At 39.3% G+C, this 17,630-nt stretch overlaps 1 protein-coding gene across 1 annotated transcript in view; it reads right to left on the minus strand.

Annotated features, from left to right (window-relative positions):
* Positions 1 to 12,081: 12,081 nt before the first annotated feature.
* Positions 12,082 to 17,630, minus strand: part of LOC123717686 (heparan-sulfate 6-O-sulfotransferase 2) — a 94,975-nt gene continuing 89,426 nt past the window's right edge. The window contains exon 8 of the mRNA XM_045673825.1: positions 12,082 to 16,774. Coding sequence (XP_045529781.1) covers positions 16,630 to 16,774 — 145 coding nt within the window. The 3' untranslated portion in view covers positions 12,082 to 16,629. The remainder of the gene's footprint in view (positions 16,775 to 17,630) is intronic.

Raw genomic sequence — 17,630 nt, forward strand, 5'->3', positions numbered from 1 at the left:
TTTCACTTCTTACGTGTGTACACTAGTACATGCACACATTTTTTATATAACAGGAAGCAAATGGGCAGGCACCTTATGTTAAGGGATACCACCGCACATGAACACTTACATTGCCAGAAGGCTCGCAATTGCCTGCCTCTTAAGAACTGGTACGCTCTGAGTCGAATTCGAAAGTGGTTCGGATATACTTGTGGGCATGTACTTTAAATCCAAACTATAAAAATTAAAATCAGAATTAAAGGGTGTGAATTTTTTTAATATACACTTAGTCTACTTTATTGATTGTTACTGCAAACTAAAAATAACTTTATTCATAAAGGTATACAAATACACATTATGAAAGTTAACAGAAAAGACGTTAAATTGATTCTTAATTTACATTTACTACCAGTTCGCAAGTCAAGGGCGTAGAGCGGGCGAGAAGAACTGGCAAGGAACTCTCTGCCACTCTTTTTAATCGCCAAGTTTTGAGGCATACAAATTGTTTGACCTGGAGCAAATCGATCCCAAGGATTAGTATCATTAAAATAATCGTCAAATTTATACAAGGAAGTGGTTTGTCTTCTGGAGCCTGGTTGCTCGTACGCCTAGATTCATTCTCTTTCCATTAACAAGGCATCTAGAATATATTGACCAGATATTTAATTCGTAAACTACTGTGTTTACATAATAAATTGTATTGTATATCATTTTAGTTGGAGGTTTTTATAGACAGGCAGTGTTGGCCTAGTGGCTTCAGCATACTACTCTCATCTCTGGTCTTAGACCCCGTCACCGATTTTGTCACCGTCCATCAGCTCCTAACCTAAACTTGATTCAATAAATAAAAAGAAATCCATTAGGCGCCCTGACATATCAGCGATTGCGTCCAAGAAACTAATTTTTCGCTCCAACTATTATCGGTAAGAGGCTTTTTAAAAGGCTTCAGAATCGATTTAATGTAAGATTATTAAAATACGCCAGCGGCTTTTATATGCTCACGATCAAGATAAGGAACAGTTTTTTTTCAGTAATCACGGGTTCCTGAAGAATGTTTGATGCCTAAGGAGGTAAACTAGTCTATGGGACGCCCAAAAAGATGCACATACGTAGATCCAGTTTTCAATTATGTAAAGGAAACTGAAAATGTGATTATTTTGAATTACTTTTTCGCAGTCTTCATTATTATTCATGCCTGTCTTGAAAAGCCGTTACCAATACGTCGGCTTGCTGCCTCCACACCACTTTATCCTCAGCCTGTGTTCTGATGTTGAGACCCTTAATAGTCTTTATTTGGTCAAACCGTGCTATCACTCCCCCCTGACTATTCAGTTTATTATGTATGAATGATACACAATATTAGGTGAATATAATATGTGAACTCACTCTGCGAACATATAGTCGTGGGGATCTGTGCAACAGATTCCCTGTTGGCTCTTGGCCCAGATGGCTCTTTGTATCGCAAGCATTGGCTTTCGTCGTCGATCATATTATACCCTAGGCACAAAAAACCCGAGTTCTTTAACAACACTTAGGTGGGTCATACTATCATATTTGTCTATAACAGAAAGATTTGTGTTACATTCGGATCTAAAAGCCATCATTTTATATGTCTATTTAAAAAAATATTTTTTTACATAATATGTTAAATATATATATGTTTATTATGGAATATAGGATGCAGATATCACTTATTCCACAACATTAAATTTGTATCGTAGACATCCCTACTTATCGGCAAAGAAGACAGGGTGTAGAGAAAAAGCCGGAGTTAAAACTCTTATAAAAATATTTACACTTCTGGCAGTAATAATGAAACACAGTAGCAGTAGTCATGCTTTGGCTGGGACGAAACCCAGACTGAAGTGGCTTATGTACGCGATTCTGATTAGGAAATCATTCAGTTACTCATGTATAAGGCGTTGACCTAACCGAAGAGGCAGATTCGAGATGGGTTGGAAGCATTTGTTTAGCTATTCCAGGAATGGGATGATAAATTCTTCACCCAGCATGTAGGAAACTAACCTGGTGAAATTTAAACATTAAATAGTGTGATTACAGGTAGTATCAAAGTGAGAATAGGGTTTATTTCATTCATATATTTGCAAGGATACGATAAAAAGATGTTATGGAACAATCGAACGTTTGCATATACTGCCACATGGTGTGCAAATTTGTCTTTAAAGGAATTTTACATTATTCAGTCAATTCTTATATTATATGTAGTAATAAAATGTCACATTATTACGTTATCAATTTAATATTAATTGTAATGTTTCAAACAATCATTTATAGAATTGTTTAAGTAGATTTCTAAAAACTCTTCTGAAATTATCGACCTTGATTGTCATACAAAAGGTGGTTCGCCAATTCCAGATGAATTTTTGGCATAGCCAATTTCTCCCCATGTCTACTTCGACAGTCCATTGCCGTTGACTTAAAAATAATTATGTGTATGTGAACGAATAATATTTAAAACATAAATTTGAGCTTCTAATCAAATACCTTATTTACTTCGACTGAATTTCCCCAAACGAAATACTCCTCTTAACGTTCTAGCTAGATTAGTTAGCGAAAGCGAATTATGGGAAACTGAGACGAAGTAGAGATGATAAACGTATAAGTCCAAATTGACACAATAGTTTACTATACTATAAACAATAACCAATAGTTAATTATAATAATAATAATAATTTATTGCAAGAATATGGTACAAAAAGGTGGTACAATAGTAAGTTGGCATATTCTGCCACACACAATGGCGCGCAATTTTGTCTTTAAAGGAATTTTACATTTTAAATTATTAGTCATATTCAAATTGGTCAATTCTTATATTATTTATATCGTACACATCATATCATTCCTTATTAAATTTATATCAACTATGTCTCACGCAAATAATCATTTATTGACTAATACATTTTTTCCAAACTAATACACCGAGTTGATTTTTAAAGACTCTAGTCGGAAGATCTTTTAATTCTTTTGGTAAATTATTGTAAACCCTAATAGCCATACAAAAAGTGTTTTTCCTAAACAGTTCCAGATTGATTTTTGGCACAGCCAATTTCTCCCCATGTCCACTTATTACGTCGACTTATTATTAAAGTAGAACGGAAAGTAAAATGGGTGTTTGTAATTTTAACTATTCTCTCGTTTTTTCACAGAATAAACATAATTTGACAGAAACTTAACAAATAACGATTTTATTTGCAGAGCTAAACGAGCGTTAAGTAATGCGGCTCACTTTTTACTAAATAAAACCAAAAATTTTAATCAATTCCTTAAAAGTATTGACAGGTTTCATTAACAAACGTTATTTATTAGTCTGTGCGGGGAACTGGTCTGTTACGTTTGACAACTGTTGTGTCATTATAGTTAGACAGTTATACTAATATTATAAAGAGGAATGTTGTTTTAAAAATGTGAAACTATTCGACTGTTTAAAAAAAACTTTCACCATTACGTTATCTCTGATAACCATAGGCTGTATGTAGACAATTTAAAAAAAATATCATTCTGTTTGAAATTACTATAGTGTATCCCAAGGTATGAAAACTATTCAGATATACTACAGTTTTATGCAAGACATCAATATCCGTCCAAAAAAGTCCGCTTTTATATGTATATCATTTTCTTATTGCAATTATAAGTCTGTTTACATAGCTTTAGAATATATAACGTGCTACGTACAAATTAATACGGGTGGAATCGTAGAGCACAGCTTATATAGCATTTTTTAAAGAAATGTAATAAATAGCAAATAATTATGTTGAGTCACATAGCCGCCATGCCCGTTCCCTGTTTGCAGACTTCAAACATGCATTACCAAATCAGTCTCACAACATATAATTTATACAAAAGATATAGCCAAAGATGAAATACATCATAAATATGAAAACGCTCAGAATCAAAAATTGAATTAAAATTATTAAATACATTTAAGTAAGTTATTACATATTCCTAATTCAGGTGTTGTGTGATAGTGTGTGAGGTGTGGTCATGATGCAGGTGATTTAGCGCTATGGAAATTCTCCTTTTAAGAATCCGCTATAGCTAAAACCAGTCAAGGCTTTCTATCTAACGAAATTTGAGAACGATACGTTTGTACGATATGTTTGTCCACAAAATTTTTCTGGCTTATAAATATTTTGGGATGATTACAGCGTAGCATTTTTATCAAAACCGATTCAATAGATATTTACGCATTTCTACACCGTTCGACCATGTTAAATACGCACATGGAAGAAGCCGGGAATCAAGCCTTAGGGTTGAGAGTTCTGTTAACTTAAATGTTAACTTTAACGCAAAAATCTTAGTTAAGTACAAGTTATAAATGGTCGGTGTGTCGGTGGCATTACTCTGATGGAGCGATTACCTCACAGTAACAAATAGGGCTGTCCCAGGATTTTATTTATATACGACAGCAAGGCTAGAGCCACTGTCTAAATAAATGATTTTATTTATTTTTAAAACAACAGATGGCGTTGTGCGTGTGTAAAACGCGATAGTAAAACGACGTAGTTGTACTATAGTTTTTTTTGTAGACATTTGATGCCGAGTACCCCCCGCCCCCCCGCGCGCGGAAAATTCCGCGCACTTCGCAGAGGGCCCCAGTAGGGCCGCTCCTGACTCCGCTCCAGCCGCTGGAGCCTCCAGGACCGCCGGACAGCGCGCCGCACGCCCCCGCAGCGGGGGCCCTCTGAGGGGCCAGATGTTCCTCAGCGAGGCGGCGATTGCTGAGGCGGTCAACTCATTGTTGAGCGCCCTCTACCCGACTCCGCCTGCCCCGACCCATGGAGGACGCCAGCCGCGCAGTCGAGGCGTAAGACACACAAATAATCAACGATGATCTTACGCCTCCTACACACAACGTGGATGTTGCGCTCATTTCTGAGACACACCTGCGCCCACCGACCGCCTGAGTGCTGCGGGCTACTTCGTCTACCGCGAATAGCATCAGGCGATCAACGGGGCGCCCATGCGCGGCCTGGCAGTGCTGGTTAGAAGGAGTATTCCTCACCGCGCTATCCAGGCCGTCAACCTGACTGGCATCCTGACGCTCGGGGTAGAGCTGGAACTGGGCGGTCAGCCCACAGACGTGTTGGCCGCCTACGCTCCCCCCGGCGCAAACTTCATTGAAGCCGAGCTGGAGGCAGCTCTCAGCGCGAAGCCGACGATCATCGCGGGTGACTGGAATGCCAAACACATCAACTGGCATTCCCAAGTCACGAACGCGCGAGGTCGTCGCCTTCTGCACCACGCCGAAGAGCACGGCTACCTGGTGTGTGGACCTGACTCCGCCACCCACTTTCCTAGGATAGCCGCCCACAGGCCGGACACCATCGATCTGGTGGTGCACAACCGGCCTGACCTCCACCTAGCGCAGGAGGTCCTGATGGACGAATACCAGTCGGACCACCAGCCGGTGCTGTGCCTCATTGCGGGGGCTCCATCCCCGCCCGCACGCACCCGGAAGGTCACCGACTGGAACACCTTCGAGTCCATCATGGAAGACACCCCTGCGCCCGGCTCACCGGATTCGACAGGCGCCGTTGACGACATGGCGGAGTCCATGACGCGGCAACTCCAGGCAGCTCTGGCGGCAGCGACCTCAACGCGCACGCCGGAGATCATCTGCCAGGACCTTGCACCCTATGTGCAAAGGCTGATTCAGCGCAAGCGCGCGCTCAGGAGGCAATGGCAGCGCAACCGCTGCCCCGCGCTCAAAACGCAGCTGAATCGCCTCGCCAAACGTGTCAAGGCCGAGCTGGCCTCACACGAACGGCGCACATGGGAGTGCACACTGGGAGAGGCCACTACAGAGCCTACTCGCCTCTACCAACTTTGCCGCCGTCTCTACAGGACTCCAGACCCGAAGCGTCCCCTGCGCGACAGCAACGGCGCCATCACCTACGATGACACAGATCGGGCCGAAATATTCGCCGAACACCTCCAGCGTCAGTTCTCGCCGAAACCCGCGACGTCCCCTACGCGCGTGGCAGAGGTGGTGAACGCTGTCGAGGCGTGGCTGACGTGCCCGATCTCTACCGACGAAGCCCAGATCTTCTTCTCGCCGTCACAAGTGCGGAAGAGGATCTCACGACTGCGACCCAGGAAGGCGCCGGGACCGGACGGCATCACCCACGAGGCGCTGCGCCATCTGCCCATGAGGTGGATAGTCGCGCTGTCGCGCCTCTTCACGGGTATCCTCCGGTATACGCACTTCCCCAGATCATGGAAAGAGGGCAAGGTGATCTTAATATCGAAGCCCGGGAAGGACTCTACACGACCCGAGAGCTATCGACCCATCACCTTGCTCTCGACGCAGTCGAAACTGTTCGAGTGGCTGTTGATGCAGAAGATCGAACAGTACCTGCAGCCGAGGCCCGAACAGTTCGGCTTCCGCGGCGAGCACAGCACGACGCTGCAGCTGACGAAGGTGCTCTTCACTGCAGCCTCGGCCCTCAACAAAAAGGAGGGGGCCGCCGCCGTTATGCTGGACATGGCGAAGGCCTTTGACCGTGTCTGGCACGACGGCCTCGTGCTAAAGCTCATCGAGTGTCCACTGCTCCGCCGAATGGTCGCCGTGCTCCGCGCCTTTCTCACCGAGCGCACGTTTTTCGTTGCGACGGGAGAGGCTGCGTCGAGACCGCGACCTATCACGGCGGGAGTCCCGCAAGGCAGCGTGTTATCGCCCCTGCTGTATACCACCTACACCGACGACGTTCCGTGCCCCGAGGGGTGCACACTCGCCCTCTACGCCGACGACACGGCGTACGTGGCGACATCGCTGGGGACCTCGCACGCTGCCCGAAAACTCCAACGCGCTCTGGACCTCCTGCCAGAGTGGCTGGACAAGTGGAGACTCGCCGCCAACCCGGACAAGACACAGGTAATTGCCTTCGGCCGGGGTAGGTTGCCACCACCCCTACGCTTCCTGGATCGAGACGTGCCGTGGAAGACTCCGGTCACCTACCTAGGGGTCACCATAGACCGGAGTCTTACCATGAAGCACCACATCTCCAGGGCTGTAAGGAGCGCCAAGTGGGCGGCGCACACGCTTCGCCCACTGATCACAGGCAATCTACCTCTCCGCACCAAGCTCGCGCTACACAAACTGTATGTGCGCCCTCACCTCACGTACGCGGCACCGGCGTGGTTCTCCTACGCCAGGGAGACCAACCGCCGAAGACTGCGCACTGTGCAAAACACCGTCTTACGGCGCGCAGTAAAGGCACCACGCTACGTGAGGAACGCCACCATAGCGCGAGACTTGCGGATGGAGTCGATCGACGAGTTCGTCGCACGGCTCGCGATGAGGATGTTTGATCAAGCGGACGCCTCTCAACACCCTCACCTCCAAAACATCGCGCCGTGGCACTCCAGGCCGCCCGACCGATACAAGTACCCGCGTGAGCTCTTCTCCGCGGGTCCCGACGACACCAGGACAGCAGCTGCGGCTTCGACCGCTGGTCGCCTCGCTGGGCCTCCCCCGGGGCCACCGGGGGTCTCACCCGGCGGAGCTTGACCGCGAGCCGCGCTAGCTGCCCGATACTACCACTTATCACGACACCAGGGCCAAGTCGAGACTACTCCTTGGCCCCTCTCATCACCACCGGATTTGACACCCCGGACGTGACCCCATCGGCTGCGCGCAGCGGGTAGAGATTGAATCTCCCCGCGCGCCTGCAGCCCTCACCAAGGGCTATATGCCCGCCCCCGTACCGCCCTGTATCAGCAGGGCGCGAATAAAAACACCACCTGAAGGGGGCATACGCCCCGAACAGGATAAAACATCCCCCTCGCGAGGGAGGGTGTAGCATAGACCAACTGATGCCGAGTTTTTGGCCAAGCTATTCTCGCCAAAACAGTCCGAGCTGAGCTGTAAAGGCCCTTAAGGACAACAGCGAGATTCCATAAAAAAAAATGGTGCCGAGATACGCTCGGCCCCTGAATAGGTCAACAGAGAGAACCCCCTAAAAATCCAGTACTGTTCTTGTATCCGACCGTGCGTGACCTACGTTAGCGTAGTTTTAACGCATTGTCCCATATCCATACCCATGGCATGGGATACAGATACCGGCAAGCTTCTTGAGCATTAAACAAGGGAGTGGGGGAAAGCTTGCGCATCTTACACACAAACGTCAACTAATTTATGAATCACGCGATGGACACTAACTCTCCCGCCGCCGCCCCCCTCCCAGTGTTACCTAAAAATTACTTATGCGCAGGCAAGAATTTTTGTTCAAGATGTTTGCCGGTATCTGTACTACTTGTGTGGATACGTTAGCCCTGTCTCACCATCCTCGGATAATTACAAGAGCTGGCTTATCCGTTTTTAATTATTGTTATGTAGGTTAATGATATTAATATTTGTGACTTATTTGTTTTGAATATCCAAAAATATATGTAAGGATACGTAGCAGCCCTATGCTCCCTCGGCAACGAAACGGATGCGTTCCAATGGCTTAAATGCAAATTTGACAATTCAAACTTCCTGCAATAGATCATAAAATACACAACGATTTCTTATTGTTCGTCTCATTTTTTACCTTTTAACAGGGTTTATTATAATATTAAGTGTAGCCAGGCATTTTTTCACCTTATTGAGAGCACGCTAATTTAAATACGGTATATACATATATATGTATATATATAAAAGCGTAAACAATATGTTAACAATCACTGCACACTTGAAGCCAAAATAAGTCCTTTAGTATTTACCACACTCATAAATTGTAATTTAACATTCTCGTTTTCGATAATATCCAATAACATAAGTGTCATAAGTGTTTTTGTTAATCCAGCGTCGCAACACCACTACCCCTAATTTTATGTTAGTTATAAGCTTATGTTTTAAACGATTAAAGACAGTTGACACCCAGCTTCAAAAAAAGTGTATCATTTAACATATAATCTGAAAACCGCCACATCCTTGAAATATCCTTTCGTAATTTCGGTAATAATGTTAGCCGTTTTGTAGGTTGTTATCGCTTGCAGCGGTAAAGTATTTTAAGTTTACAGTAATCATTCGATTTAATGATAACAAGTTACTACTAATTCCATAAAACAACTTGAATTGACTTAACATATAGTTAACTCCATAAAACTAAACCTTTTATTTTAGTTAACAGTTTTCTTTGTCTATTACTTTTATTTGTTATCACATATTGTGATAAGTTAGTGTTACCAGGTAGACAACAAAAAAATTATTAATACCAAATTATTTTCGGAAATTTGAGATCTGCTTGCTGGGACGACTTACTGTGACTTTTCGAAAGTGGGGCACCGTTGTGAAAGCTTGGACCGTGGGATATTTCCTCTTTCGCTTTTAAAAGCTGACGAATATTGCTGCCAGCATTGGTGCTATGAAACTTATTCGAAAGAGTCTACTCAATACAATATACACTTATGAACGTCAATAAAATATACAATAACACATATTAAATGCTTCCAATTTTACATTTACTGCCAGTTCTCAAATCAAGGGCGTAGAACGGACGAGAAGAACTCACTAATCCCCCAAGTTTTTTGTCTACAAAATGCTTGTAAGGAGCTGCTACCATTACACCATGATCCATGTATCTTTAAGTATTTTACGTCTTTAAATAATTAACTAAAATAATAAAAATTAAAAAAAAACACTGCGAATGTCCTGAAATTTTTGTATTGTATTGACACATTATTTTAAATATCAGAAGCCCTGACCTTGGGATCGCGGTACTAATCCCATCCCCAAACAGCCTCCTAGCTTAGAGGCCAATTAATGCCGAAAAGAGATGTGGATGGACCACCTATACCGAGGTGCTCAATCCACATTTTCACGCCAGCGATCGACTGGTATTTCAAAACGAACAGACATGGCTAACATCATTGGAAAGGCAAAGGAAGCTAAAATGACCAGGAGTGAGGACAAATCAGGGGTACTGGATGCCTTCAACCCCACATGGAGGACATAGGATTTTAGGTCAAGTAGCCATGGTGTATGTTAAATTTTAATGCTGAATTTAAACTAGACTTTAAATCTTGGTCGACCAAACTATGTCGCTTCAAACGTTACGGACATTTTTTTTTATAGAACAGGGGGCAAACGGGCAAGAAGCTCACCTCAGCCGAGATTTCCCATGGATACTCTCAATGACAAAGGGCTCAATACTGCGAGTCTTTTAAGAATTGGTTGGTTGAACTTATCTGTAACTAGTACATGGTATTTACATTATAAATTGTAAGTTTATAATGTAAATCGAATAAAGAAGTTTCATGTCCAGGAAACAGTCGCCCTATTCTCCGATTACAAATGTGATAAAAACAACAAGTATTTCTCTAGGTATTTCGTCATTTCCTTCATACATTTCCTAATGTCTAATTGGGTGCTTAATTGGCTAGGATTTAACGATGTATTTCTTGTAAAAAGTGGAATTCATAAGCTTTCATCTAGTTTCACCTCGTTACAACTTCAAGGTAATTTAAGTTGCGATATTTCTTTCATTTTATTCATTGCTTTAACTCAAATTTCTCCTTTATACAGTTCTTAATTGTGTATTTTTCAGAAATCTGGTAAATATATTCTTGAAGCCTACAAAAAATTATAAACGATTTTAACAAATGGTGACTATGACCTGTATAATATTCGAAACAGATCTAATTAAAGCTTACAACCAACCAGGCATCAGAAGATAAACCACACCTTATATGGAAATAGTATTTTTGCAACAAACTCCCATCGAAATTAGAGAATGATCTCTAAATAAATTCATAGTTAAACGTAATTTAATCAACAAAGATTTTTATATATGATAAATATTTAAATGTTCCTAATCCTTGGGATTGGTTTGCTCCAGTTCAAACAATTTGTATGCCTCAAAACTTGGCGATTAAAAAGAGTGGCAGAGAGTTCCTTGCCAGTTCTTCTCGCCGGCTAAAAACTGAAAGACCTCTCGACGCTCTTGACTTGTGAACTGAAAATGTCAATTCAGAAAAAAAATTACACCTTTTCTGTTGACCTTCATAAGTGTACTTGGTTACCTATGAAAAAAGTTATTTTGAGTTTGAGTTTAGCTGGTTTCGTTATTTCGACTTAGTAGCGCAATGTTCTTATTCAAAACAAATTAAATACGGACCAAAAGTTATTGAGATGAGCGCTTTCAATCGAACTTTCCAAACAGGGAAGTACCTTTTGTTTTTTTTTTAAGTTATAGTTCTTTTGGAGAGTTAGGGAAAATATGAGAGAGAAAAAAGTTAGCAATAGTCAACATTTTGGTTTCCAAAAAGTTACCAACAAATTAAAACGAGGACATATACGTATATTTTTATTGTTAGTGTCGTTTTTCTACAAACGTATATTCTACAATAGGGCGAAAGATAAAATTTTTGAAAAGATTTTTATCTTGTTACGCCAGAGAAGTATAACTTTCTACAGTAGTACACAAACGTTTTTTGTAGCAAGGTTAAGGTTCGATATTTTTTTATAACATTTGGTTATGCCGCTTTCGCACTCATCTTATTTCTTTTCTTTAGTTTGTTACCCTTAGCTTGCCTGGATTAGGTTAGCTCCGCCCGGTGCGTCCCTTAATATTTTGTGTACAATTTTTTTTGTATTAACGAAGTGTGAATAAATAAATACCTTGAATATTGTCTTTTAAATTCAGGACAAACAGGACCAAGTTATGTTACTAGTGAAAATTCACGTGACTATTTAGTCCTACTGCTAATAAAATGCAATGACTTTTTAACTAAAGATGGAATAAATATATCCTAAAAGGTTCTAACATTTACGAAAGAAAAATCTATAAAAGTTCAATTCAATTTAAATAAGTGACACCTAATAGTAATTCGACTGTGCTGTGTGATGGTGTGAAAACCAAACGGGTAGAAGGCTCATCTGATGTTAAGTGATACCACCGTGATACACAATCAATGTCGCGAGTGCGTTGCCGGCAATCATTATGTAGTTAATGCCCCAACTATTGGCAACTTAGCCTTTCGTAGCAAGATGTTAGGGCTCACTCCGTATAAAGAAATTATCAGGGAGACATAACCTAAAATCTTAATTCTAATTAAATTAATTAATTAAATTAATGGACATAATAAAAGACAGAATAGTTTAATTCATTTATTAAGTGTTCATAAACACGTACCAACTATATTTTGGTTCAGTCGGGAACTTAAACAACTAATACTAGATTTTGGTTGTCGACAATTATAGAAAATAGCATATATAAACAATATTGTAATCGTAACTGGTATAATTTGAAACTGCCAAATGTCAAAGCTACATCTGTCACTGTCATCAATGACAGTTATCTGAATGACAAACCATATCCCGCTTGCTAGTAAAAGCTCAGTTGTCAGCATGGCATTGACAATAACAAAAAAGATTAAGAACGTAAACACGTTAAAGTTTGCGCTACAGGTGAAAATCTTTAAAATATATCCAGTTACGCTTAAAATCTATACATAGCTAGTTCATAAGTTCATATGGCTCATTATATACAACAGCTTATATAAACGTGATTAGTGCAAAACATATCACAGGATATATGTCAGTGTTAAATTTTACGTATGTTTTATATACTAAATACATACAATTCAAAAAACAAAAGTTACTATATTTGCCTTACTTTTACTACTTCTGATAGAGGCTAAACGCTTGCATTCTTCAAAGCTTTATAGTGAAAAATGGTGGAATGTTTTCATCAGTTTTTGTTCGATCTGTTTTGTCAGTATCGGGAACAACCACCCACCGTTTTCTTTGACAATTAAAGTCTATAGTCTATGACGTTAAAGAATATTTGACAGAAGGATGATTTAGACTCCTTTCCCGCCAAAAGATTGTCGGTAACAGAATGAAATTGGAAGTGTTGGAAATTGTCAAAAAACAAATGCCTGCCATCTGCATGTAGACTAGTGTAGAATGTTTTATTTACGCTTGTTCGTTGATTAACGGCCTTCTACGGGACTGTAACTAAAATCTTGCCTCAATGACCAATAATCCTTTGTCGTTTGACATTTTTGTCAGTTTAATTATTGTTTTTATCGATATGATTAAGAGTATTAAAGCCAAAATAGCTGCAATTTTTGTATTAAAATAAATTTTATATGTTTTCTTTGATAAAGAATATATAATACTGGTCATATTGTCATTTCTCTTTCTAATACCCCACTATGTTTAGTGGGACTTAGCGCCAACTATGACGCCTGTATGTCAAAATAAAAATTATGACAGATAGGAGTCATACCGGATCATTGCTATCATATCACTATTAAATTAAAGTAAAAAAAGATGGTCTAACTAAGGTTACATATACATGTCGCAGCCAACTAACTTAATAAGCCTTTCGGTTAAAAACCTAGCCTTTTAACTAAACAGCGCCGTTTAACTAGCGGCCTCAAAGATAGCCAGTTGATCAAACAGCAAGGCAAATGACTTGGATCAGTGACGTTTCATAACTTGCCTAGCCTGTTGATTGTTAATTTAAATTTAGTCCCACACCTAGGCTAACGTCGAAACTCTTTAACCTGACAATATAACGTCGGAAAACCACAACATTAATGGTGTTTCCAAAGTTTAATGAAAACAAGAGTGTAGTGACAAAAATTATGTGAATTTTGATGACTCAAGCAATTTCATTTTTAAAGAAATATTTTTTTTATGTCAGATGTTTCATCTGTCACACGTGATCATTCTATAGTACGAATGGCCTAAGCATTTGCCAGCCAGTTAACTAAATATAGTTACAAATGCTACGCCCGAAAATCTTTCAGGCCGCTAGTTAAAACGGCGCTGTTTAGTTAATAGGCTAGGCTGTTGATTGAACGGCTAATTAGGCTAATTGGCTGCGATATAGACATCAAGACATAAAACTTAAAGTAGCTAGAATATTCTAACAAAAATAATGTTTTTAATTTTCTCATATTTAAACAAGATTAAATGATAAAATATTTTATTATTAATTGATTACGTAATTACCTCGCAAATTGATAATGCGCCTGGACACTGTTTTGTCGTAATGCAACGTTTAATATGAACGCCGGCTGCACGCACGAAAAAGCATGACTCATTGTCCCGTTACGCTCATTGTACGCTTGCACCGCATCTATCTCTTCCTCTCTATTGGCTTATACGTCCGAGGAGTCACTCCCTTCTTTGTATCCATACAAAATAGTGATAATACAATAAAAATCGTTCAATGTTATTCATAAAAGTATGCAATCATTTCGTAAATGTTTTGTTATGACGTTTAACTATCGTTTGTTTTTTTTTAATAAACTAAAATAGTTGATCATATTTTTATTAATAACTTGATAATTAGTCTGCTTTTTAAATAATTATTGTAATAAATTAAAAATTATATTTCTATTTACCAATTTGTCACTATGACAAGGTTCCATCGCATTAGCAATTTGCGGACACTATCAATCTTGTGTTTAAAATTTAAATACATTTGTAACAACATATAATTATACATTTCTAATACAAAACTGGTGATCAAATTGTTTTAAAATTAAACATATTTTTTTCTTTGGTTACAAACTGAGAATTATATTTTTACATTTTACATTAATTACAAACCAAATATATAATTGTTTATATTTCTATACCAAAATTCATCAACCTCGCTTTACTTAGCTAATAAACTAGATTAAAAAAATACAAATATTATTTACAATTTGATGTCTACGATCAAAATATCGATTTAGGATAGCAATTTTTAAAGTGCATCTAAACGATATTCAGAAACTAACACAAATACGGGACAAAATAAAAAAGTAAGCATATATATAAGTTTAAAAAAATGTTCAAATCAAGAATGTAGAACAAATGTTTTGCTTCAAACTATTTTTTACAGAACGAAAGAGACGGGCAGGAGGCTCAACTGACGTTAGGTGACACCGCCGCCATCCATGGACACTCAAATCCTTTTCAGAATTGGTACACTTTTTTTCTTTAAGAAAAAGTCTAATAATTTTGGAAATACTTCAATGGGCAGCTGGATCTACATAATGTATGGCAACAACAGCCTTAATTCCCAGAAGGAATATAACGTCTAACTACGGAATTTCGTATTCTGCCACGACGTCCGTTGATGAATCTCTAATCTACGCTATGACTTGTTCTGAATATAATAAAATCGGTGGGTAAACATACAAAACACAACCAAATTTTTGATTCATAGACATCTAGAACTCGGCAATCTAACATGGAACATAAAAAATGCCTGAATACAAGAATCATAGCAGATAAATACTTACCTATATGTACATAATTTTACAATACAGAAGTAAGCAACAAGATATTGCAGCTCACTTTAGAGCAAACTAAATTTTACAAAATTCATAGAAATAAACAAAAGCTCTGAACTAATCAGTAATTCCTAGTTCAGCATTTAGAATTCGCTCTGCATTATGCCGTAGTTCCGTGAATGGAGATCTCGGAAGAGCAAAAGGACGAGCCCACCAACTAGGTGAACTGACCAAAGAGGCTGGCTTTCAGAGAATGCAGAAGTCAATACAGGGCGTACTAGAAAAAGCCTACATCCAGAAAGAAACCGAAAAATTGCGTAGCATAATATAGAACCTTCAAAAATTTAATTGCGATAGTCTAGACGAATTTTACTTACGAATAATGCTGCCTAGTTTTCATTTTTGCCAATAACGAATATAATCAAAGAGGAATACTAGTGGACTCTTTATGTTACCTTAACAAACACCAGTTGCAATTCTATATCAAAACTTGTATTAAATGTTCCTTAAACAATACACATTTATATAATTGTTTGAAGATATTTATCGCAATCCGTAAATAGAAACACAATTATGACTGCATATCTAATACATGTTTAACGATGTCAAATTCATTACTTCTAAAGCGTATATATATCATTTTGATAGAAAAACATATACTTTGGTACGTTATGTAGACAACGCTACGAAAAGGCTATAAATCATAAATGATCGAAATAACAGCTATTTTATATAGTAGCAGAATGAATTTTTAATCCACATATATAATTATCTCTCAAACCAAGTACAACAAACTTTAGGGGTATTTGAAATCGGTTTTAGAACATTCATAAATGTGTCACTATTCCACAAGGACAGGATGCTGTTAGGGTGCGATTCAGAAACAAGAATTATAAGGCTAAATATATATAAAAAAAATTCAAATTAATAATGGAACAAAGACCATATCAGCAAGTTTCCAGAATGTCAAATAATATAATTATGATGTACAGGACTCAAGCTAATTCCTATTTTTGAATCGTACCATTTGTGTTGATGTTAAATCACTAAATAATAATCAACGCTCTAGAAATATGGACTAACATGCTTAATCATCAAACTGCACAGAGGCCCGTATTAGCCATAGATCTTACTAACTCTAGACTAGGTCGGTGAAATCGGGCTTAAGACACTTGATAACCTACAATATACATTATGTTCGTTTAAAATATGGTGGCGTGTATATTTAATATGTACAAAATTTTGAAATAGGTCTCGACACGTAACTTGGCAATGGACAGAAGGCACACGCTTAACAAAAGAATCTAAAAAAACTCCTGCGCATCCAAACTCTATTGCCATATTATTCGAGATCCTTCACAAAGTGGTATTTTAAACTAAACATAAAATTTAGCATCCCAGGCCTTACTTTCCTTTGTATTTTTCGGTTGTCCCATCTTCTAAATTGCTGTCCCAATCGAATTCAGTGACTCCACTACGCGGGGCCACTTCGCCAAGGTGTCGCCAGCGGAACTCGAAATCGCTGTCCCGTTTTCGCAACGCTTCGAATCTGAAAGAACAACATGTTTAGTGACAGTTGACAGCTGACTTCGGGAACAACGATTGTAGAGTATCGCTGTCATGTTTACGCATCCCTTCGCACCTGAACGATTGAACGATAAACATCTTTTGACAGTTGACATCGGGAGCAACGATTCTAAACTTAAAATATGCTGTACTCATCTCCGCTAACCGTCAAATGACAGCGATTCCATCCTTTTCTGTATACAATACTGCATACTCATACATACTCTGACATCGCATACAAAAACTAAACATTAAGCTCAGTATCAGAATGAATATTTGGAGTTACAAAATACCGGTATTCATATCTTTATTACGATCATGTACGAACCATAAAAGGACCGAAGCAAGTTCAGTTTTTAACTTGTTCATTAAACAATGGAACTCTGTTAATTGAACGTAATTATCAAGAATTCAAAGATATCAAACGGAGAACGCTCCAACATTTTATCTTCATCAAAAGATACTCGTAAGCGCAAGTGCCGCCTTTTCCTTTAATTATAACGGTTATAATGACGTAATTTATTTAAAAAGCAATTAACTCGTGTTAATTTTGCCGTCTTGTTTTCCATCAAAACGCCTTTGGAAGTCGACTTCTATTTGGGTAGAATTTTAAGTAAAAACTAGTGGGCGGACGTTGCACTGCATATTACTAGCGATTAGGATATTAAATGTATATAAGTACCGACTGCAGCATTACCTGACGGGATGATTTGTGAATCTAAACTATCCAGGGCGAAGCCCAAACGCATACGAAAAAAAATCATTCAAAGCAGCCGTTTCTGAAGAGTACAGTTACATTTATTTATTTATTTATTAAGGAACACCAACAGATTACATGT

This window comes from Pieris brassicae, chromosome 13 (assembly GCF_905147105.1).
Source record: "Pieris brassicae chromosome 13, ilPieBrab1.1, whole genome shotgun sequence".
NCBI classification, from domain to species: Eukaryota; Metazoa; Arthropoda; class Insecta; order Lepidoptera; family Pieridae; genus Pieris; species Pieris brassicae.